The 24,030-nt window shown below is 35.4% G+C and overlaps 1 protein-coding gene across 4 annotated transcripts in view; it reads right to left on the bottom strand.

The window, feature by feature from the left end:
• Positions 1-24,030, bottom strand: part of LOC136039167 (MDS1 and EVI1 complex locus protein EVI1-A-like) — a 137,195-nt gene that overhangs the window by 11,776 nt on the left and 101,389 nt on the right. For all 4 annotated transcript variants that reach the window (XM_065722681.1, XM_065722677.1, XM_065722678.1 and 1 more), the window contains exons 2-3: positions 15,259-15,931; positions 9,230-9,489 (exon numbers count right to left, since the gene is read on the bottom strand). In XM_065722681.1, coding sequence (XP_065578753.1) covers positions 9,230-9,489; positions 15,259-15,879 — 881 coding nt within the window. In that variant the 5' untranslated portion in view covers positions 15,880-15,931. The remainder of the gene's footprint in view (positions 1-9,229; positions 9,490-15,258; positions 15,932-24,030) is intronic.

Raw genomic sequence — 24,030 nt, 5'->3', positions numbered from 1 at the left:
CATTTAACACTTCTTAGCAAAATTACATAGAGGTCAGGAACGTTGGCAAAGAATGCATACTTAGATTTTAATGATAAGGCCTTTTTTTATTTTTGAGTGACTAAATGAACTATTCAGAGCTTCAATCCATTTTTGGGTGAGCGAAAAAAGATGACACTTGGAGCAATTAGATAGTATCTGCGCAAATGTTTTAGGAAGAAGAAGAAAAAAAGGATTTAACTTCATGTTTATTTCAAAGTTAACATATAATCATAATAATATTAATGATAGCCTAATGAAATTTGAAAATTTAAAATTCGACTAATTTAATAAAATTAATTTAACAAAAATATAATTGTAATAAAATGACAATCAATAAATAATAATTAATAATTAAAATAATAGCACATCAGTCATTTGATGAAAATACTAATTTAAATTAAATTAAATTACTAACTAATTTAATTACTAATTTAATAAAATTAATTTAAAAAAAATATAATTGTAATAAAATGACAATCAATAAATAATAATTAATAATTAAAATAATAGCACATCAGTCATTTGATTATAATAATTTAATAAATTGACAATTTTTTTAAATTGTTTTATAGTAGTGAATTGTTTTATAACGTTGAGGAGAATGTCGAAAAAAAAACAAAAAAAAAAAAAAAAAAACAAATGACAAAAACACTACGCGCAACCAGACTGCCAAAATGACGTACCCGTATTATCTCAGGATCGGCTAAGGGTATTAAATAAAAAGTCAAAAAAAAAAATGCTCAGGGGGGTTTTAAAATGAATGAAAAGACAATATGTGCATCCAGGTTTTCAAATGCGTGCATCTGAAACATCTCTGGATCTGCTAAGAGCATTAAATTAATACCCTTTTTAAAGGTATTTCTAGGAACTTTGTTCGTGGGGGGGGGGGGGGTTGGAGGGGTGTTTTAAACAAACGATTAAAAATATGCATCAAGATTTTTTATATGCGTTTTCATTACGTTTTTACGAGCCTTACAAATATTTTGACCCTAGCCCGTTTTCTAAGTGACTAAATGAACTAATCAAAGCTTTAATCCATTTTCAGCAAAAAAAGATGATAGTGGTAGCAATTAGATAATATCTGCGAATATATTTTCAGATAAAAGGATTTGATTTCGCATTTTTGCAAAATATGCGCTTAAAGGGGTAATAAAAGAAAATTCGGTTGAGATATATATCGGTTGATGTAAGGGTATGCTTTCCAAGCCACCTTTCTTTAATGATAACGGCACCAGACTTCCGAAACTTAGGGCTGCAATTCTCGAAACCACCAATTTTTTTTACTAATGTACGGCTACTCCTAAACTGCAAAGATTAGGCTAAGTGTTTCTTGGGGATACCCATTTCTTCCCCTATATCGCGGAATTCCGATCCAAAACGGAAAGAAATATTGACTATTTCACCAAGGAATTTTTTTATTGACGTTCGGAGAATTTTTTCTGGGGGGAGGGATAGCAATAAAATTAATTATTTTATAATTTGAATAAGAAGTACCTAAAAAGAGAGGGAAAATACAGCATCTTTAGAGACCAGGCCCCAAGAACCTCCCCCGGTCCGTCCTTGTCTTCAGCGGTTGTCAAGACTAGAAAATTCACGAAAATGGCAGATCTTTTTAGTTCAAACTTAATTAGATCATCAGAAACGTCAAGTAAAGACATTGGGATTCGAGACATTTGCCCAAGTTTTCTCCCCCAGATTATGTCTGTTGAACTTCTTTTGCTTGTTTCGAAGCTATAAAGTTCTTAGGGCAGTATCTTCTTTTTGCCAGTGTTGCCACGTTTAACCATGAAAATAAACATGCTAACTAAAAATGCTTGATCACGTATGAAGGAGGAAGTTTTTGAGATTAGTTTTTGGATGACTATGGTTAAAGACACACAAGGCAAATTACATAGAAAGCATAAGAAGTAAATAGAAAAAAAGCAAAAAAAAAGAATTCGGTAGCACAGGTTGGCTGGTCCTAAGGACTCTGCTAGGTCTAAGGACTAAGGTCTAAGGACTAGGTCTAGGTCTAAGGCTGGTCTAGGGACTCTTAGGCGTTGGCAGGTCTAAGGACTATTACTTTACCTGGACAATTACCGCATCGATTGCTCAAATAATGTCTATAGTATTATTGTGCTTTCTAAAATCATAAGTAGGACTGCAGCTTTTTTTTTGCACCCTGGGAGACGTTTTCCGATTTTGTTGGGAATACATTTAGTTCTAAATATCTAGATAAATGGTATTGAAAAGCAATTTTAGCCTATCAATATGTCAAGGTAAAGAAAAAGTAATTTGTAACTTTCTATTCCCTATGTGACATCTCTCTACAAACCTGTTTATAAAACATTTTGGTTGTCAGGTATATATGCAAGGATGTACACTGAGGGGATCAACGTGGGGAAGGAGGTTAAGTTTGAGAAAGTGAGTAGCCTACTTAAGCATATGTAGGATACAATCGTAAAGCAGTAAGGGTAAACATTTCACGCCGTGGGTAGGTTCTAAAACCGGGCCTCTTTCATACTCGCTTGTTTTCTATGTTTAATACACATAGAAGAAATGGTACTTTTATGAAACACCCCCTACCTAACAATTTTCATATATGTTTCTCTGACGCTCAATCCTAATGAAATATACCAAAGTAAGATTCAAATATAATACTTTAGAAATAAATTTGGGCTATACATTTGCACATTAGGAGGTGGGGGTGGGAGTAAAATATAGCGGGTCTGTTTCTCTGACGCTCAATCTAAATGAAATATAAAAAAGTATGATAAAATATAATACTTTATTAACCAAATTACGGAAACTACAGAGGTACTTTAAACCCTCCCCCCACCCTAATGTGCAAATATATAGCTCAAATTGTTTGTAAAAAAAAAACATTGACAACAAAACTGGTTATACCTAGGTTCTACTTAGATTAAGAATAATAGGTAGGGGGTATTTCATACTAGTACCAAAGAAATTTCTGGCACGGTCAGATTTTAATAAGCCAAAACAAGTGTTCATTTCAAGGTTATTGTGAGGAATCGGTCCCTGAAGAAACACTTCCTGGAAGACTCTAGCCGCAAATTTGCGTGAAGTTGACGTCTATAAGCTAAGATCTTTAGTGATTTCTAATTTATAAAAACCATGCTCCAAACATCGATCTGTGGATAGCATCTTGATCATATACACTTGCCAGATGTCGTGTCAATATCTAGCAGACATTACCACTTTTTCATAGCAGTACCTCTTGGAATTCTCTATGGCTAAGTGTGTAATGAGCAAAAAAAAGTATAACCATATTAATATGCATCACTTGTCTGAATTTTAAAGTGTCTAATGTCGCCTCAAAGTCATCACATTCAGCGATTTAAAAGATTGCGTTTAGGCTGAAAGATTTTTGTTCAGAATATTCCAAAAGTGGAATTTTAACCAAATTTGTAAGATCATCTAACGTCATTATTGCATTACGTTCAATCATTTGTTAAGTTGTTTTTTCTTCAATTAATTAATTTAAAAACTAATTGTTCTGATGGAAACATGCATTAATTCAAAAATGTTCAGAAATTAAATAAAAAAACTAGTTTTTTTAACTGAAAGTAAGGAGCGACATTAAAACTTAAAACGAACAGAAATTACTCCGTGTACGAAAGGGTCTATTCCCTTCTCAACGCCCTGCTCTTTACGCTAAAGTTTTTTACTGTTTAATAAAGTAGGATTGAGAGAAAGAGGCAAACTTTAGCGTATAGAGCAGGGCGTTGAGACGGGAACAGCCCCTTTCATACACGGAGTAATTTCTGATCGTTTTTAATTTTAATGTCGTTCCTTACTTTCAGTTAATAAAAAACTAGTTTTTTTTATTAGTTCAAACATTAGACTCACAAACAGAAAAGGAAAGGAAAGCCACAGCTTGGTATGCTGTTTGGGGGCTTATACTTTTGGCTTATTTTTTCTGCTTTTTTAACCACATTTTCATCATTGGTTAAACTAGACAATGATTTTCTTCTATGCGAATAAAAAATTGTCATTAAAGGTTAGAGTCACAAATAGAAAAGGAAAAGAAAGCCACAGCTTGGTATGTTGTTTGGTGGCATATGCTTTTGACTTGTTTTCTGCTGTTGTTTTTCAACCACATTCTCGTCATTGGGTAAATTTGGCAAAGCTTTTCTTCTATAAGAACCAAAAATTGTAATTCAAACATTAGATTCACAAATAGAACAAAGGAAAGGAAATCCATGCTTTGGTATGCTGTTTGGTGGTATTTGCTTTTATTTTATTTTCTGCAATTTTTTTCTAACCACATTTTGTTTTTTAATATGATGTTTTCTAATATTTTTTTTCCAGTTTCGTGATTCTTTTTTTCTGTTTTGTAATCTGTGTTGTAATACCAAAAACTACACAACTATATTTGTCGATATTTAGAAATGAGAATCTCAATTTTCGTAATTTCTACGATAATTTCGTTATCTTCTTTTGTTTTATTTTGTTTTGTTTGTTTTTGTTTTGTTTTTATTTTGTTTTGTTTTGTTTTATATTTGTTTTGTTTTGTTTTTGTTCTTCTTTTGTGTACAGCAGAATGGTCTTCGTTAGTATTTAAAGCTGAAATTGTGGTGATTATCCCTTTCCTGTGAGGAATAATCTCTGTTTGTATGAAATTTGCCTGAGCCTACAATTAAAAAGCCGAATCATAGGTCGAATTCTGGCCTTTTAAAATGCATGTTTCAGAAAAATCCTGATTCAGGATTGACAATTGTCTATTAGATGGATGCGTTGCAGCAATTAGGGCTGGATAAACCCCCACAATTAAATTTTCAAACTATTTGTGGGCGCACTTGTTTGTTTAATTGAAAACCGCGGTTGATTTCTAAGCGGAAAATCGAAATCCTTAACCACCTAAGAAAAGAAAAGTTCCAATATTGCGGTCGGTGCAACAAAGAATTGGCTCAAATTTAAATTTGGATTTAAAAATTTAAAAATTGGATTTTAAAAATTTTAAATCCAAGGAGCGCCACTACCTTGGCCTGTGGTGGTGTTACGGTGGCGTTACAACACTTCGGAGGCGGTCGACCGGGCTTCTCGTCGGCCGCGTTTGGTGCATACGCCAGCACGACACCGGGGTCTAATCCTGAATATAAAAAGAAAAAATTTAATCTCGAACTATGAAATTCAACTTATCAGTCAGATCTCCGCTTTCTTTATACGTTCCTGCAACCGGAGTGAGAAGATTTGCTGGCGGCAGCAGTATATCGCGAAAACTAGAGCAAGACTAGCAACTCATTGTTGATGCCGTAGGCACTTCTTGAGGCACAGGTAGATGCAAGGTAAGATAATATTTGAACGAAAACAACGTTATTATTATTATATGGTAATATTAAAATAAGGACTGAGTACCCTTAAACCTTTGATTAGAAGATGTGTTAAAGCTTCTTAGCATCTTCAATATATGATTTTGGCAAGCTTGATTTGTCAGTGGCAAATTAGTGTCAGTTTCAGATGAGATATTAGGTATGTATGTCTTAATTAACAAAACTTGAAGTGAAGTCAGCACATGCAAATGACAATAATGATGTACAAGTGTTGCCATCATCTTTAAAATTGGAAGGTAGCTACAGGGCTATCAGAATTTTAACACCCACGTTTGAACGGTGGCGCGATAATTGCTATCATAACGTCCACACGCCTAAAGATCGTATCTAACATTTTCATAATACTAAGATAACAGCAAAAAAGTATTCTAGGCTATTCTCAATGGACAAATCAATTTTGTCGCCTAATAAACAAAGGGTTTTTGACTCAAAGTGTTTATAACAAATTTAGACACCGATATCAAGACCTTGAGCTATTGTGTTTGATATAAGGAGTTCTATTCATCTCGAAGTTTCTTTTTTCCGGTTTTGAATTCTACTACATATAGTTAAAATTAAAGTAGACAAAAAAAAAATAGCACAAAAACTTTTTCGGAGCTGCTCTCCAAAGAAGGATTATTGGAGGTAACGGATCTCTGAGGCCTGAGCCTTGACCCAGAGTATATAGGTCCACCCCGCTATAAAAGGGAGGATCAGCATAAAGGCAGTATCCACGATTTTTGTTCGGAAAGGGGGGTGTATTTTTCTGGGGGTACAAAACAACTTTGTAAAATTTCAAACACATGAAATTTGATATGCCTTTTGGTTATTTTTTACGTCTCGGAAATACTTTTCGGGGAAGGTTTAAACCCTCTAATCCCCTCCCCCCTTAGATACGACCTTTATCAGCAGGGCCATGTATTTTTAATGGCACTTTGTTCCTCCTTTTCTACACTGCCTTGTTGATTATCCTTATGAAAATAGCTTAGAAAACAGTGTGTTTGGCAACTACCTCATCCGACCTTTTTCCGTGGCAGTGACGGCGGATAGAACTACAGAAAAACCGAAAACCTTTTGCATCGACCATTGTTTTTTTATATATAATTTTGGAAAGAAAAAAATTCTTTATCGATTGTAGACAACGAAAAACCAGAACACGGAGAAACACAGTGACCACTTGTAGGAAATCTTGTGACTCAGAAAATTATCGTTGTTTTTACTGGCTTACAATTTCACACAGAATTACGAGAGAGCCACTCAGGTTTTGAAAAGATGGAATTCCGATAAACTATCATTTTAGAAATGACAGGGTTGAAAGATATAAAATATAACGCCACTGAAGTTTTCATTCAATGTGCTTGATTTTGTTTTCATTCAATTCAATTTAAGTTTAACTCAATATGATTAATTCAATTCAATTTAAGTTTAATTCAACAATTTAAGTTTTCATTCATTATGCATTGAGTGTGTATTGAAATTTTGAAAGCCAAAGTCGTTGACAACCAGCCCTCTTAAAAAAGACTTTCCAACATGGTACACAAATCAAACAGTTCGTGGTAACGAACTGTAGTAAGGAGCGACCCGGCTCAATAGTAACCAAAACTCTAAAAAATTGAATTTTGATATCAATAGCTACATCAAAAGAATCGCATTTTAATGCTGATTTTAAATATATAACTTTCATCAAGTTTAGTCTTACCCATCAAAAGTTACGAGCCTGAGAAAATTTGCCTTATTTAGGAAAATAGGGGGAAACACCCCCTAAAAGTCGTAGGATCTTAGCGAAAATGACACCATCAGATTCAGCGCATCAGAGAACCCTACTGTAGAAGTTTCAAGCTCCTATCTACAAAAATGTGGAATTTTGTATTTTTTGCCAGAAGACAAATCACGGGTGCGTGTTTATTTTTTTTTTTTTTTTTTTTTTTTTTTTTTTTCTTTTCCCCAGGGGTCATCGTATCGACCAAGTGGTCCTAGAATGTCGCAAGAGGGCTCATTCTAACGGAAATGAAAAGTTCTAGTGCCCTTTTTAAGTGACCAAAAAAATTGGAGGGCATCTAGGCCCCCTCCCACGCTCATTTTTTTCCCAAAGTCAACGGATAAAAATTTTGAGATAGCCATTTTGTTCAGCATAGTCGAAAACCATAATAACTATGTCTTTGGGGATGACTTATTCCCCCACAATCCCTGGGGGAGGGGCTGCAAGTTACAAACTTTGACCAGTGTTTACATATAGTAATGGTTATTGGGAAGTGTACAGACGTTTTCAGGGGGATTTTTTCTTGTTTGGGGGTGGGGCTGAGGAGAGGGGGCTATGTTGGAGGATCTTTCCTTGGAGGAATCTATCATGGAGGAAGAAAAATTCAATGAAGAGGGCGCAGGATTCTCTAGCATTACTATAAGAAAACAATGAAAAATAAACATGAAAAGTTTTTTCAAATGAAAGGAAGAAGTAGCATTGAAAATTAAAACGAACTGAGATTATTACGCATATGAGGGGTTCTAAAAATACTTTAGAATAAAGAGCAAGGTACTTAGGAGGAGATAAATACCTCGCTCTTTATGCTAAAGTATTTTTAGTAATTTCAACTATTTATTCTACGGCCTTTCTGATTCAGGGTCATTCTTAAAGAATTGGGACAAAACTTACGATTTACTGTAAAGAACGAGGTATTAACGAGGGTACAAACCCCCTCATATACATAATAATAATTAAAGAACATAAAAGTTTGTTACGTAAGTTAATTCTAATGTTACGTATATTTTTTGCTAATCAAAAAATTCGTTAAAATTAAAATTAATAGTTGCCTTTTTATGTAACCGAAAAATTGCATGGCAACTAGGCCTCCTTCCCCTCCCATATTTCTCAAAATCGTATGATCAAAACTAAGAGAAAGCCATTTAGCCAAAAAAGGAATTAATATACAAATTTCATTTGAATAGTTTACGCGTGGAGAGTCAAAATCAAACATGCATTAATTCAAAAACGTTCAGAAATTACATAAAAAAAACTAGTTTTTTTAACTGAAAGTAAGGAGCGACATTAAAACTTAAAACGAACAGAAATTACTCCGTATATGAAATGGATTGTTCCCTCCGCAATCCCTCGCTCTTTACGCTAAAGTTTGACTCTTTGTCACAATTCTGCTTTTTAAAACAATTAAAAGCTTTAGCGTAAAGAGCGAGGGATTGCGGAGGGAACAATCCATTTCATATACGGAGTAATTTCTGTTCGTTTTAAGTTTTAATGTCGCTCCTTACTTTCAGTTAAAAAAAACTAGTTTTTTTTTATGTAATATACATCTAAACCAGGGGGAGTCATATGTAGGTGAGGAGTAAGTTCGTCTTGTAAGGGGAGAGTGGCACCAAAAACAAGAAGATATACGATTACTATAGCAAAAATAAAATGTGAAAAGTCTGATTTGTATTGGGGGATCTCCCGTGCTCCCCCACTCTCCGTAGGTGCTTCTTCCTATTGAAGCTCCTTGCTCCTTGTTCCTACCAGGTGAGGCCCATAGGTGCTGAAACTTTCACGGAGTCGTGCTATAAAGTATTGAAGGAAGTCTATATTCATAATTACTGACAATTTTGGAAAATTTAGTTGTTAGATATTCCCTAACAACTATAAGTCTGTAAGTCTAACAAATATAAGTCTGTATATACTTAGTTGATTAAGTCTATATTCCTAATTACTAACACTTTAAAAAAATTTCCTATTTACAGACTTTTTCTTGAAACTTTAGTTGTTTGATGTTGCCTCATGGAGGCCTCTGATACCCTTAAAATAGAAAAAGCAGCTAAAATAAAATCTGATGTTTGAATTGATTGTTGCACAAATATTTAACATGAGTGCCATCTAGTCTGTAATCAATTTATCAATGGTTACGGCTACTTACCGAAATGGTTTCTCCTTGTTATGTATGTTCCTTACATGTCTTTGTAGATTTGACGAAATACTAAACGACCTATCGCAGTATTTACATTTATAAGGCTGTTCCCCTGTGTGTGTTCGTAGGTGTCTTGTAAGGTTTGCCGAACGTGGAAACACTTTACCACAAAACCGGCAGGAGTAACGATCACGTCCACGCATGGCAGGATCACTATTTGATGACGCTGAAGACTTTGTACTGCTTGGGCTCGAGGTACGGACTACAACCTATGAATGAAAACTATTTAATCCTGATTTCAATTAGGAAATTTGAAGGAAACCTCTATTTTTATTTGTTTATGAGAGAGTTTTATCACCATCAAAAATAGACTTGTAATTTTCATCTGAATCGGATCACATTTTCAGGGCAATTTTCCCTTTTCTGAAATTACACAATATTTATATATGCTATTAAATTTCGTTGATTACCTTTAAACTTAAAAAAAGCATATATTTGGAACCAGAACAAGACAGGCATTCTTTTTATGCATACATTGTTCCCCTAGCGTTTGTCTATACGAGAAGTCGGTAACTGTTGGGACGGTCGCTCTTTACTATCAGTCCCATACCATGAACTGTAGGATTACTGTCAATATTTCTGTTTAACGAATTTACGTAAGCTGTTATATCGCACGCATGCCAATAACCCAAATGATTGACACCAGTCCATCATACGTTTAAGGAAGGATTCACACCTACCCAAATTACCATAACTTAATATCTTCATTGCAATAATGCAAGACGAAGCGCAACTATCATTTAAACAGTATTGTTTATCTGTTAATCAATATAACAGGTCATAATTTACTGCAAGTCGTGACAGGCGTATAAAATCTGCAGGAGACGAGTGACTAACGTCTGCTTCTGTATTCGGAATCGCTGCAGAAGGGGAATTCCGGGGAGGGTTGGCCAATAATACACTTTATAGTCTGAAAGCATTAGGAACTTAAACCGGTTATATCACAGGATTTTTTTTTGCTCTATAATGTTACATTCTTTGTAGCTTTTTAATCCTTTCTTTGCTTTCCAAATTAAGGCTTGAATAACTCGTGTGTCTTCTCCCTCCTTTACAGGCCGAGGAGCCTTTCTGGGGATTATTATAGTATAATCATTGTATGTTCGTTTTGTTGCAAATAATTCTTATCTATGATTAGGGCCGTGTCTAGGATTTTTTTCTAGGGAGGGGAAGGGCTTACAAAAAAAACTTTAAGAAACGCATCAAAATTTGTTAATATTCATTTTTGTTACACTTTTACGAGTTGGACAAACATTCAAGAGGCGAGGGGGTCGAACCCCCCGACCCCCATAAAGACGGATAGGTATTATAAGCTTTTCACTTTTTACAGGATTAGAATATCAGAAAATAGAAAAAATGAAGTGGAATTTCAGTTTCTGTTGTTTTTACTGGCTTACATTTTCATACAGTAGAACCAATCAGTTTTTAAAGAGGTGAGGCTATTTGCATTTTCAGAAATCGCTTTCAAACAGTTCATGGTAACGAACTGTAGTAAGGAGCAACCCGGGTCAACAGTTACCGAAACTCTAAAAAATGGAATTTTTTGATACCAATAATTACTCTGTAATTATTACTCTGTAATTATTACTCTGTAAATACCAAATCTGTAATAATTACTCTGTAAATACCAATAATATAACCCTGCTGAAGAAGTTTCAAGCTCCTATGTGCAAAAATGCGGAATTTTGCATTTCTGCTAGAAGACAGATCACGGATGCGTGTTTGTTTGCTTTTTTTGTTGTTTTTTTTCTCCGGGGGCGATTGCATCTACCCAGTGGTCCTAGAATGTCGTGAAAGGCCTCATTCTAACGGAAATTAAAAGTGGTGCCCTTTTTACCAAAAAATTGGATGGCACCTAGGCCCCCTCCCACGCTCATTTTTCCCCAAAGTCACCGGATTAAGATTTTGAGATAGCCATTTTGTTCAGCATAGTCAAAAACCTAATAATTATGTCATTCAGGTCGACTTAATCCCCCAAAGTCCCCGGGGGAGGGGCTGCAAGCTACTTACTTTGACCATTGTTTGCATATAGTAATGGTTATTGGGAAGTGTACAGACATTTTCAGGGAGGCTTTTCCACATTGTGGCGTGGAGGGTTCGGGGGAGGGGTTGCGTGGGAGGATCTTTCCATGGAGGAATTTACCATAAGCTACGAGAATTACCATGAAGGGGGCGTAGGATAATCTAACATAATAAGTAAGGAGCATTATCGAACCTAAAATGAACAGAAATTATTACTTATATAAGGAGGGTTCGTCTTCTCCTCAATACGTTGTTCTTTACGCTAAAGTATTTTTATTAATTTCAACTATTTATTCTACGGACTTTGTGATTCAGGGGTCATTCTTAAAGAATTGGGACAAAATTCAAGCTTTAGTGTAAAGAGCGTGGTATTGACGAGGCGGTGAGCCCCTCATATACGTAAAAAAATATACAAGTATAGAAGTTCGTTACGTAAGTTAATTCTTAAGTTACGTATATTTATTACTGATAAAAACGTTCGTAAAAAAATGAAAAATTCTATTTGCCTTCTTAAGTAACCAAAAATTAAAGGGCATCTAGGCCTCCTCCCCCACCCCTTGTTTTATCAAAATCCTCCTATCAAAACTATGAGAGAGCCATTTAGCCCCCCGAAAAATTAATATGCAAATTTCGCTTAATTATTCATGTGCGGTGAGCCAAAATCAAAACTTGCATTAATCCAAAAACAAATTGAATAAAAAACAAGTTTTTGTAACTGAAGGTAAGGAGCACCATTAAAACCTAAAACGAACAGAAATTATTTCGTATATGAAAGAATTAATCCCCTCCTCAACGCCCCACTCTTTACGCTATGAATGAACCACCTACAATTTTTTGCGACCACTCCTCCCATACAAAGTGACTGGAGAATCCAAGGAAGAAAAAAAGAAATACACAGAAGGCATGTGCCTCTCTATGTATTTTAAGTGCAAATTTTTGTGCTTCCCCCAAAACATGTTTCAGATCAGTGCGGAGTGAGGACTGATAGCCCCCTAACTTCTGTCACGTATGCAGAATTTTGTCGAGGGAGGGGAAATAAAAAATATTTAATAATTTGAATCCCAAGTACCCACAAATTCGGAAAAGTTCAAGATTGCAGGGGGTCCAGGTCCTGAGCGACCCTGCCCTTGAGCACGACCTCAGAGGTGGAGTACATGTCATAAATCTAACTCCTCTTCAATTAGAAGAATAATTTGCAACAAAAATGCGATATGAGTGCTGAGGAGTTTAAAGCTCTAATCTTAGTATGGATATAACTGAAGTGTAAAATAAAACTACACTCATGCACAGGCTTAATTACACCAAAGAAATGCCAGAGGAAGGCATCCCTTCCTAAGAAGAAGACTTAAGAAGACCTTAAGAAGAAGACTTTCACAAACAACATCCAACCAGGCAGTTACGTGTTCTTTGGTGCAGCACTCTTTGAGGAGTGGGCACAATTGGGGGAGTTCAGTGGATATATGGGGGGCATCAAGAAATGGATTTTTAGGACAAGAACTTTGCAATTTTGAGCGAGTGTTCCTTCGGTTCAATAACGAGGGAAATTATTTTTTAGGCATTTAATAGAATACTAGATTCATATTTTTACCTTCACAGGGGCGCGAGAAATGGGAGCATCCCTTATATTTTCTTTTTCATATGAGCCTTTCTTCCTTCTCGTATCCCTCCTTCTCGAGCATCACGAGCGAAAAATTCATTTCTAAATTTCAAACCCATCCCTTACTCCTCCCCAAGAATTTATTTGCTATTTGGTAATGCAGGGGTTGATAACTTCATTTAAAATAAACGTGAATAGTGAAATAGATACCCGCACGTGAGATCTTTCTTTCTAGAATTACTGTTACAAAATTAATAGTTTACTGTAAAGAGCATGGGATAGGCATAAGGGGATATCAGCCCATGCCACAACTCAAAAATCTCTTGATGGGATATTAAAACCAAAAAATAATTTGATTCCAACAATTTTTTTTCAGTTGAAAGTGAAGAGCGATGCTAAAGCTTAAAAGAAACAAAAATAATCCTATATGTGAGGAGGGCTTGTTCTCCCCTCAACTACTATTACTACTAATAGCTCATCACAGCACCAAGCCACCGGAGGCCAACACAGCTACGAACGCTCCTCCTTCATCCCAATCTATTCAAAGCCTGCCTTACAACCTCCTAGGAAGTTCCCATTTCTCTTCAATCTTTCGTTTTGACATCCTTTCACCCCAACCGCGGACGACCTGCATTCTGTTCTGTCCTAGACGGTTGAAACAATTACATTTTCAATTTAAATATTCTGAAAAGAATTCGGCAAAGGAAAAGCTTAGCTTTCTCAAAAGCAATAGTCAAATTTTAATGCAAAGAATAGAGGCTAAGGAACAGCTCCGCTTATTATGCCTTTTGAATTGTATTTTGTATAAGTTTTTTGGAAAGCCTTTCCATAACTTTAAAATAAACTTTTCAATTAGACAGTTCAAGATGTGATACAAATATTGTTAGTATCGATAGCAAAATCGGAAGCAAAAACAAATATCGAAAGCATTGCTGAAACTTGGTGAAAACTGAAAACATAAAAATATGAAAATTTGGGGTTGATCAAAAAAGCTAAGGTAATTTAATTACCACTAATTGAAACAATCAGCGAAGCGACAAAAAATCAGCTTATTCCTGATAAGAAGAAAAACCACATTGTTTTAACAAATATTGACATTGCTGCATTAAATTGAACTACTGTTAATCTCTTTGTTTTGTCAATATCGTGGAGCAGTTGTTCCTTACCAATTTTGGGCCAAGCCTCACCTAGGAATTTCCAAAATCATGATGCCCCCATTGTGATATTTAAATTTTGTTACTCAAAATCTTACGCGGATTCAAGTCATATTTTATACTAATCAAAATTTGTATCTGTATACAACATCTTTTATCCAATCCCTATCGTCATTGCTGTGCTATCATGTATCTTTTTTGGTCTTTAAATGCAGATGAATGTGGCGTCATTCTCAAGAAATATATATTTTTTTTTCCAAAACTAAGGCGTTAAAGTCAGCCCAAATCCTGCACATGACCCACCAAAATATTACCTTGCTCTACCAATGACGCATGCACCCCACGTTGGGAATCACGGTCACAGAGGAAACGCATTTAAGCGAAGAAAGCTGGTGCAATTTCTGCTAACAAAATATGATGTCATTACTTGAGGATTCTATTACTCCAGGACAAACTAACCGCCAAAATGGTGGCTGCTTATCCCAGTTGCCTGCTTTGGTGTCTAGCTACTCCCCTGACAGGTTTTCCTTAAATATTATAGGCTTAAACCAATCTTATACCCATGGTTTTTTCAAGGGGGAGAGGAGAATTAAAACGTTTTTGGGTTGGGGGCAAGGGAACAATGCAAAACAAATTTTATTTGATAATTGGAATAAGCCGTGTAAGAAATTCTTTTCTAAATAAAAAATATTTGTTTTAACTAAAACAACATTATGAAGATAGGGAAAAACTTGCCTTGTGCAGGTACTCAATGGTTTTAGAAAAGTGGTTTTTAAACCACTACCTTCAATGGTTTTAGAAACTTGCCTTGTGCAGGTACTCAATGGTCAAAAACCATTGCCTTCAATGGTTTTAGAAACTTGCCTTGTGCAGGTACTCAATGGTTTTAGAAAAGTGGTTTTTAAACCACTGCCTTCAATGGTTTTAGAAACTTGCCTTGTGCAGGTACTCAATGGTTTTAGAAAAGTGGTTTTTAAACCACTGCCTTCAATGGTTTTAGAAACTTGCCTTGTGCAGGTACTCAATGGTCAAACACCATTGCCTTCAATGGTTTTAGAAACTTGCCTTGTGCAGGTACTCAATGGTTTAAGAAACTAGTTTTAGCCTGTACACTAAGAGGAAAGCAGAATAGGATGTTTCTTTCTAAAATTGTACAATTTAGTGTCATAATTACCGATAGTACTAATTACCGAAAGTAGTATAATTACCGAATTACTGGCTGCTCTGGACGGTGTCTTTAAATCCTGACTTTTATTATCTTCTATGCAACGCATACCACTAATTATTTCTCTCTGTTGCAGTGTTGCCAATAATGCAGCACCAAGTAGTGGCTGATGACACTGCACAGCAGGGGTTGCAAAATAAGGTGGCTTCATTGATGGCATAAAAGCACTTCTATACACAGCGTGCACAAAAGCCGGATGCAGCCCCTGCGGGAATGTTAAATTATGGTTCTTAACACCCGACCAAGAAGTTGGATTTTGTAACTCCCCTCCATTTGAAGGTCTTACTAAAGGGGGTGGTGGGGTTTTGCTCCGTTCATTTTCATAATGTCGCTTAGGTTGAACCCTCAAGTCAAGCGGTTGTATATCAGGACTTCCACAGCGCTTAAGTGCAGGTGACATTCTAGCTTCTCTGCTTGACTGGGAAAGATCAAAAGGTAGCTCGGAATCACACTCCACAACTTCGGGGGGTGTTCTCGAACATCTTGCGGAAGACACCAAAGAAGTAGGCTTTAGGTAGCAGGGAGGATCTGGTCTCATTTTGGAAAATAAATTCAATCGATGCACTTGAGTCTGAATAAGATCGTCAGGTATTCCACTGGTCATTTTAATCAGCAATATCCCTTCAGGTTGAAAGACATTACTATGGATCGGTCACCTATAAATACAATATCAAATCATTTAATTTCAGCAGTATTTAATTAAGAACAATGATACGTATATGACATTGGTGTTTGAGTAATGCTTGTTTTCAATTTTAGAAGCCCATAGGGTTTTCAGATAATAATGTCATGGCACGTTATTAAAACAGTAATTATACCAGTAGTAAGCGTCAGTCTAACAGAGTTTCCATGCAAGAAGATAGTTTATGCGCAGTCGTGCTGGAAGATATAAATATAGTGTTTACGCTTATTAAAAGTTCTGCTGCTATTAGTGTCAAACCTTTTCACTTATAGTGTAATAATTGACTATAGTTTTTGGCGTGTGCAGCATTCCTATCTAGCACTGATAAACGAACAGAGAAGAATTGACTGAACTAAGCAAAAAGTGTATAATTTCCCTAAAACCAGTGGAGAAACTAAGTATTGAGACGGTGCTTACTTATGAAAACTGTGTTTATTCAAAAAAATTTTAGTTATTTTTATCATTTTCAATTTTCACAGAAAAGGACCATTCAGGTCTGGCATTCTTTATGCTGGTAAAACCTTTAACATAGCAACAACAGGTAAATACGACAACGAGCAAACACAACGACGGGCAAATAAAAAAACGGCTAAATAAAAGAACGGATAAAATAGGTTATCTATTTAAATAGAATGGGTCTGACATACACTTAAAGAATGATGTGATTGGCTTCCGAAAAGACATAAAAAAAAACTAAAAACAACGGATCAAAGCACAATTGTTGAGACAAAAGTACGATAAAAATGACTTTTCCCTTTTGTAATGATGTAGCTAAGATGAACCAACTTTTTGGCAGCTATACAAACTTTTGGTCTTTGAACTGGTTTAAAATTTTGTACGAAAGGGCCAGTCAGACCTGCCGTTCTTTTTAGTGACTCAAAATTCAATATACGAACAAGGGGCAAGTATAAAAATGGGAAAAAGTGAGTTTACTTAGTTTTCCTTTTTGACATACACTTAAGGAATACTGTAATTGGCCTAAGAAAATGCGTTACAAAAATAACCCTATGGAATTGGAGCACAACTTTTAATTGTATTGTATAACTTGATGCTTATATTTCATTGTCGGTGTTAGCGATTATTGAAAGGTACATTGCTATTAGGGGCACACCTTTCCCCCATGGGCCAATCATTGACTGTAATTCCTGTCAAGTGTATTATTCGTAGCTGGTGCTGATGAGAGAATTCGGTAGGATTTGACTAAATTTGGCAGAAAAGCTAAATACGTCACAAAAATAAACCAATGGTATAGGAGCACAAAATTAATTTAACTTTTAATTCTGTAACTTCAGGATTTATGTTTTATTGTTGGTGTTAATGATTATTAACAGGTACTCTGTTATTACTGGCACACTTTTCCCTGACGGTTCAATCATTAATTCCTGTCAAGCGCAGTATTCAAAACTGTTGCTGATGAGGGAACTGGGTAAGAATTGACTAAACTTGGCAGAAAAGCTAAATTTGTCACAAAAATCAATCTACTGGATCTTAAGCACCCTTTTTAGCTTGGAAATGTAGGACAACGATCTCTATTTTTTTTTTCTTTTACAAGGACATGGCTTAATTAGGCCATGTTTTGGAGAACTATGGATCACTGGAGCCAAGAAGCGCCAATCCGTGAAAATCTAGGAAGGGAAGGGGCAAGAATTTGTTAATGAAAATATAAAATAAAGATTTTTTAAAATTCACAGAAAGGGAGGATTTTATTTAATATTTTCAATGTAAATACCAAAAAGAAATTTTTTCACAGAATCTAGGAGAAAACTCTTAGTCATAGATTCTATCGTTTCTTGTCCCTACTAAAGCATCCTTTTGTAAATAGGGATATCTACTAGGGTATAAAATCCATGATCCATATGACGGCTTCTAGCAACCCCCGCCTTTGTTCTGGCTCTATAACTCTGTGAAGTACCACGAGGGTCTCATAGCTCCTCCCTGAAATACCCAAATTTTACAAACCACCGGGGTAGGGCCATATCCAGGATTTTTTTTTGGCACAAAAAACTTTAAAAAACGCGTCAACAATTTTTTTTATATTCATTTTTGTTGCATTTTTACGAGTCGGACAAACATACTGAGGGGGGGGGGTCCAACCCCCCTGGATACAGCCTTGCACTGCGGTCCTTTTTATTCATATGATCAAATAAAAATGTCATTGTTATTGTATCTATTATATTTTATTGTATATTTTCTGAAGTCTACGATTTTGAACCAGATAATAAAGAAAAGGAAAAATCCAGCTGCTTCACTAGCATCACCGATCGATGCAGTGAAACTAATAATTAGTCTAAATGTTGTACAGTGTACAAAACGTGCTTTTTTTTTTTTTTTTTTTTTTTTTTTTGCAGATATAATGTTTTGATTTCGAACGGCTGGGTTAATTTAGGTAACCAAGTGTTTGAAATATTTTTTAAAGGGGGGGCAGTGCCAAAAATACTAGAACAGTCTAATCATATGGAAGGTATGACAAATAACAGGATGAATCGTAACGAATTTGGGGTGAGGGACAGGCCTGAAGATCTTCCGTGCTTGCACTCCTGCTTCCTGGTTCTTTGAAGTTGGTCTCGAATCAATAAAACCCGATCAGCCTAATAAACCGGCTAAAATTTCAAATTGATACCTCATCAGCGTTGCCACCGTGGAACAATTTTAACGTTTTTTGTACATTTAGGAGGTCCTGGTACAATTCAAATACGGCATGTTTTTTTGCCTTTCGGTCGTATGTATTTTGTCAAGTTTCATTTTTTCTTAGTTTTTGGAAGTCTTCTTTTCACATTTTTGGGATTCAAGCAAAAGAAAAACGACTTCCGTCTAACGAAAACGCGCGAAACACAAATATACGCAAATTTCAATATAATCTTCGCACGAGAAAACTACGCTCTAAGTTGGCCTGTTAGAGCGAATGAAGATAATAAAAAAGAAAATTCTATGTGCTTTTCCGTTTACTTAAGTACTTCTATCTTCATTCTCTCTAAGAAGCCTACCTGGAGTGACGTTTTCTCGTGCAAAGACTGATCGAAAATTGGGTAATTTGTGTGTCGCGTTTGCATTAGAGACAAAAAATCGTTTTTAGTCATTCATCTGGGTCAAAAAAAGTAGGCCGTTCCTGAATGTGTACGCACGTAAAATGAAAACTTGAATAGAATGCTATAGTTGTACCACAAAGAGTCTTTCATGGTACAATTGTTGTTGCAATGATTTAGACCAAAATACTGTGGCTTCACCACTTATTCGAAGTTAAATGCACGGTATAAAACTCCGGTGCAAAATAATTTCGGTGCAAAACTTTGGCAGTGCTGTGCCCCATCACTTAGTCGGTGTATGACGTACAATTTCAGTGCACAAGTCATATTATTCTTTTAAAGTATGAACGATATCAAATGAACACGTTTTCTCCTCCCACAAGACGTGGCTCCCCCCGCAACACGTTTTCTCATCCCGCATGGCTGCTTCAAAGTTTTGAATTTTGTTGGATAGCACTACATTTTCGTCAGTGTTGCCACATTGTACCGTGAAAACAAATAAGTAATGTAATTAGCTAAATCAGCTGTTTAGTTAAATAAAAGCTGATTATTACTTAATTAGCGAAATAAAAACCTAATTAGTAAGGCTTGATTAGCTAATTAGTGTTTATGAAGATACAAGAATGGTAATTATCAAAATCTAGTGCATTTTAGGTTTCTTCAGTTTTTAAAGGCAGAAATACCAAAACGTAATTTTCAAAAACTACCCGGTAATTACCCCTATCCACACTCCTCCACCAATTAGTAGCCCTGATACAGGCATAGCTGAAAGTTGAATCTTGTAATTACATCCTGCAATGTCTAATCCTTGTCCATTTTCTCCATTGTCTAATTGAGCTTACATATTTGACAATGAAAGTACTCAAACATTCCTTTAGCCTCTCGAATATATTTCAGTTCAAAATACTTCCAGAAGTTCTGTAAATTTTGCACAGCAAATTTAGGTCATTAATTGTTGTAGTCGAAGCAATTTACTTAAAAAAGCTAGCTATTGGGTATGCAATCAATAGCTGTTTTTTTACACAATCTTTAGTCCGATATGAAAGCGTTTACAAGAATGAAATAAGCTAAAAACAAAAAAAAAACAAAAAAAAAACCACTCGTGTTTACTTAAATTTAGAGTTTCAATGTTATTAACCTTGTCTCACACTTTCAATCTCGATTTACAATAGGAGCTAAATGTAAAAAAAAAATGTAATTGTCTGATCTAATCGACCAAAAACTTCCACCAAGTCCATTTACCTTGACAGCAATTTATGCTTAAACAATATGCAGCAACTGATTAAGTCTTAATTGTATTTGTTGTTTTCTCAACAATTTATTTTTTTCGAGAAACAATTGTGAGAGTTATTTTAGGGTATAGTTATATCTTTGTAACTAAAAACAAAAATAAAACCATGTTCGGATTCATTAGAAAAAAATGAAAAAATAAAACTTTGAATGACAAAACACAACTTAAAATGGAAAGAAATTACAATGTATAAGAAAGCAGGACAGAAATAAGTAGAAACTACCATAACTAACGGGGATGTTCCCACTCCCTCTCAGTCAACATATTATCGTTCACACTAAACTGAAGATAAACTCTGTGTAAAAATTTTAGGCAAATTCAATTATTCCGCTTTTCAGAATTTCCCTGAATGAATATTTTATTCCCCGAGGTCTTACCAGAAATTATCGGTAAAGAAAATTAGTGATTTCTATCTATGTTAACGTTTGCATACTTGCATAATTTAGTTTTCTGGGAGACAATGGAAGTTTCTTAGGAAGAACAGCCAGTCCATGGAAAAACAACCATTTACCCAGCATACCAAAACTGCGCCTATTTCTCAGCCTGGTAATCCCCAGAGTCTTGCATGAATGTGAATGGAACTAAGGACTGAAAACCATGGACGAAAACAAACATAGCATTGGAGATGAGATGCTACCACCGCATTGCTAGAATCAAGTACAGTGACCGAATCACCAATACGGAAAATACGCCGAATGCTCCGGGCCATTGAAGCCTTTCTCAAAAATTCAACAGCTAAGCTTGCTCGGCTACGTCAAGGAAATGGAGCCAAACGGTATTCTAAAAATCACCGCAGAAGGAACTCTCTCTCTGTAGTCTTCATATAAGTATATTACATAAAAAAACTAGTTTTTTTTAACTGAAAGTAAGGAGCGACATTAAAACTTAAAACGAACAGAAATTACTCCGTATATGAAATGGGTTGTCCCCTCCGCAATCCCCCGCTCTTTACGCTAAAGTTTTTTACTGTTTTAAAAAGTAGATTTGAGAGAAAAAAGTTAGCTTTTAATTGTTTTAAACAGTAGAATTGTGGCAAAGAGTCAAACTTGTATATCTTAGCATCAAAATTCCGTTTTTTAGAGTTTCGTTTACTATTGAACCGGGTCGCTCCTTACTACAGTTCGTTACCACGAACTGTTTGATATACGAACAGATTCTCCAAAAATGGCATCGATAAAAGTGTCCCTCCCCACTTCCCACTCCCCTCCCATCAAAACAGAAGACTTAAAGTTCCTATTTATCTTCTTACTGAACAGTTGCGCTTGTACGGCTACTGCAGGTGAATGGAGTCAAGTCGTCCCCAAAAGATTGTCGCTGGACTATCTCTAAATGGCCGTGGTCAATGATACAGCCCACGAAAAGGATGGAAAAACTTCGACAACGTCAATATTTCACAGTTGTCCTGCAATATACCCGATAGAGCGACCTAATGGGCTTTTGAACGTTAGCCGGTAAGAGTTATGACAACAAAACTTCCAAAGAGGATAGCCGGGATACAAGTAAGTAAGTAAGTAAGAGTAGTATAGGGGGCAATACTCCAGAGCTAACAACCTGAGGCTCTAAATATTATAGCTTAAACCTCATTGTATATATCCTAAGCCTCATTTGCATAATTACATGAGCAGATATTCAGGTCATAATTCACAAACAAATTTTTTATTTGGGTTAAATGAACCTGGTCTTTTGACACGCGCTAGGGTAAAGTAAACCGGACGCATTTTATAATAGGAACTGAATGTTAATGAATCAAAAAGTGACAAATCTGCTACCCCTTTTTTTCTTATGACATGCGCTTGGGTAAAGTAAACAGGCGAACTTATGTTCCCCAATGAATCAATTACTATGGCATTTTTAAAAACAAAACTTTAAAAAAAAACTTTAAAAAGCTTACAAAATACATTAAAAAGCGAAGATGAAATATTCCAAGAAATTGTGGGCACATGATTAACTTGGCTGCTGATAGACAAGTATTTGAACTACGAAACAGGTACTAGTGGTAATATTATTGGAAATGTTTACGAGCGTTGTCATGACGATGAGAAATAGAAATCCTTTGGAGTACCGAAAAGATTCAACATTAATGGTGGTGCGTGCATATGCGACAGTGACATTTCCAACAAAAAAAGAGAACGAAAACATAAAACTAGTAGTTGATGACGAAGGTAAAATTCTTGCTTATTGTTCCGGTAATACGTTACCTGTTGATAGATCATATCTCCATCTTTCTGGTATTAGCATTCAAGTAAATGCAAAGGGGAAAAGAAATTTCTGCTACTGCACCAGTGTCAAATGGATATCTTGTCTATGTGTCAAAACTGCAAACTTTGTAAAAATAGTGTAATAATAGACAGTGAAATCAAAATAAAAATAAAAAGGCCATTGGCAGATATTACCAAGGAATATAAGGATGAAGCGATGAAAAACAAAGCAAATATGAACTTTATTAGTAATATTGATCGTATACCACCAGATAGAGTCAATAAACCCAATAATACCAATATCAGAACGCATAATGAGCCTGTAGGCGATAACACAGTAAAAATTGTGTATGAATCAAAATGAATTGGTGATTTATTCTACTGGTTAAAAAATTAGAGAAGAGAGTAGCTACACTATCAAGAGAGAACATAATGAATTATTTTTTGAAACAGATTCAAAATCTCCAAAGATGTAATGATAATAACGTATAATTTTGTATATTACATCATTTCAATAAAAACATCCCTTTGTATTTTGGTGTTATGATAAGGATTCTTAACAGGTTCATATAAGAATTGGACATGAAATGATGACAATGATGACAATTGGACATACGCTAGAAACAAGATCGAATCAAGGAATGTACATTTGAAACCTGCATTGATTTTGAAAATTGAAGGTTTATTAAAGAGGTTTATTAAAGACTTAAAAATGATATATTGGTAATGAGGTTAACAGAGATAATTTGAAATGATTTCTGAAACTGTAGATTATACAGTTTATTAGCTTTTGGTTCTGTTAAGGGAATTCTTTTTTCGATGGAGCCATATGAAACTTGTCGTGATATTGATAAAGATTTCGCCCAAGTGTTTTCAAATCTTGTGTTCTTATTAACATAATGTGTTTTTAATATTTATTAATGTGTTTTGTTTTTTATTAACATTTTTTTATTAACAAAAACTTGTCTGATATTACCAAACATCTTGTACTACATTATCAAAATCGCCTGTTATAGCAAGAATCCACAATCGGAACCTTACGTAGTATTATCAAAATAAACACAAAAACACGGGAAGTCAGACACAGATTTAAGAAAATATTCGCTCAGATACTAAGGAACATGCTAAGGACATCTGCTTATCTCTCTCTATATGTCCGTGTATCTGGCTGGGTGTTTGCTTGTCTTTCTATGCCTCTTTGTCTGAGTGGGTATTTGCTTGGATCCGTGTCAGTCTTTGTGTTTGTTTGTCTGACTCTGTGTGTTTGTTTGTGTTTTACTCTCACTTTCTCGTTCTGTCTGTGTGTCTGAGCGATTGTTTGCTGGTCTTTCTCTATATGTCTGTGTGTCCGGAAGGGTGTTTTCTTGCCTTTCTGTGCCTGTATGTGTGAGTGGGTGTTTACTTGTCTCTATGTCTGTCTTTTTGTGTTTGTGTGTCTGGCTCCGTGGGTTTTTATGTTTTTGTCTCTCTCTCTATGTCTGTTTGTGTGAGTGTTTGTTTGCTTGTCTCTCTCTCTGTGCCTGTGTGTCTGAGAGGCTGTTTGTCTCTCTCTCTCTCACTC

The sequence above is a fragment of the Artemia franciscana genome, chromosome 19, assembly GCF_032884065.1.
Source record: "Artemia franciscana chromosome 19, ASM3288406v1, whole genome shotgun sequence".
Taxonomy (NCBI): Eukaryota; Metazoa; Arthropoda; class Branchiopoda; order Anostraca; family Artemiidae; genus Artemia; species Artemia franciscana.
The sequence above is the reverse complement of the archived record's forward strand: the minus strand, read 5'-3'. Positions and strand labels throughout refer to the sequence as shown.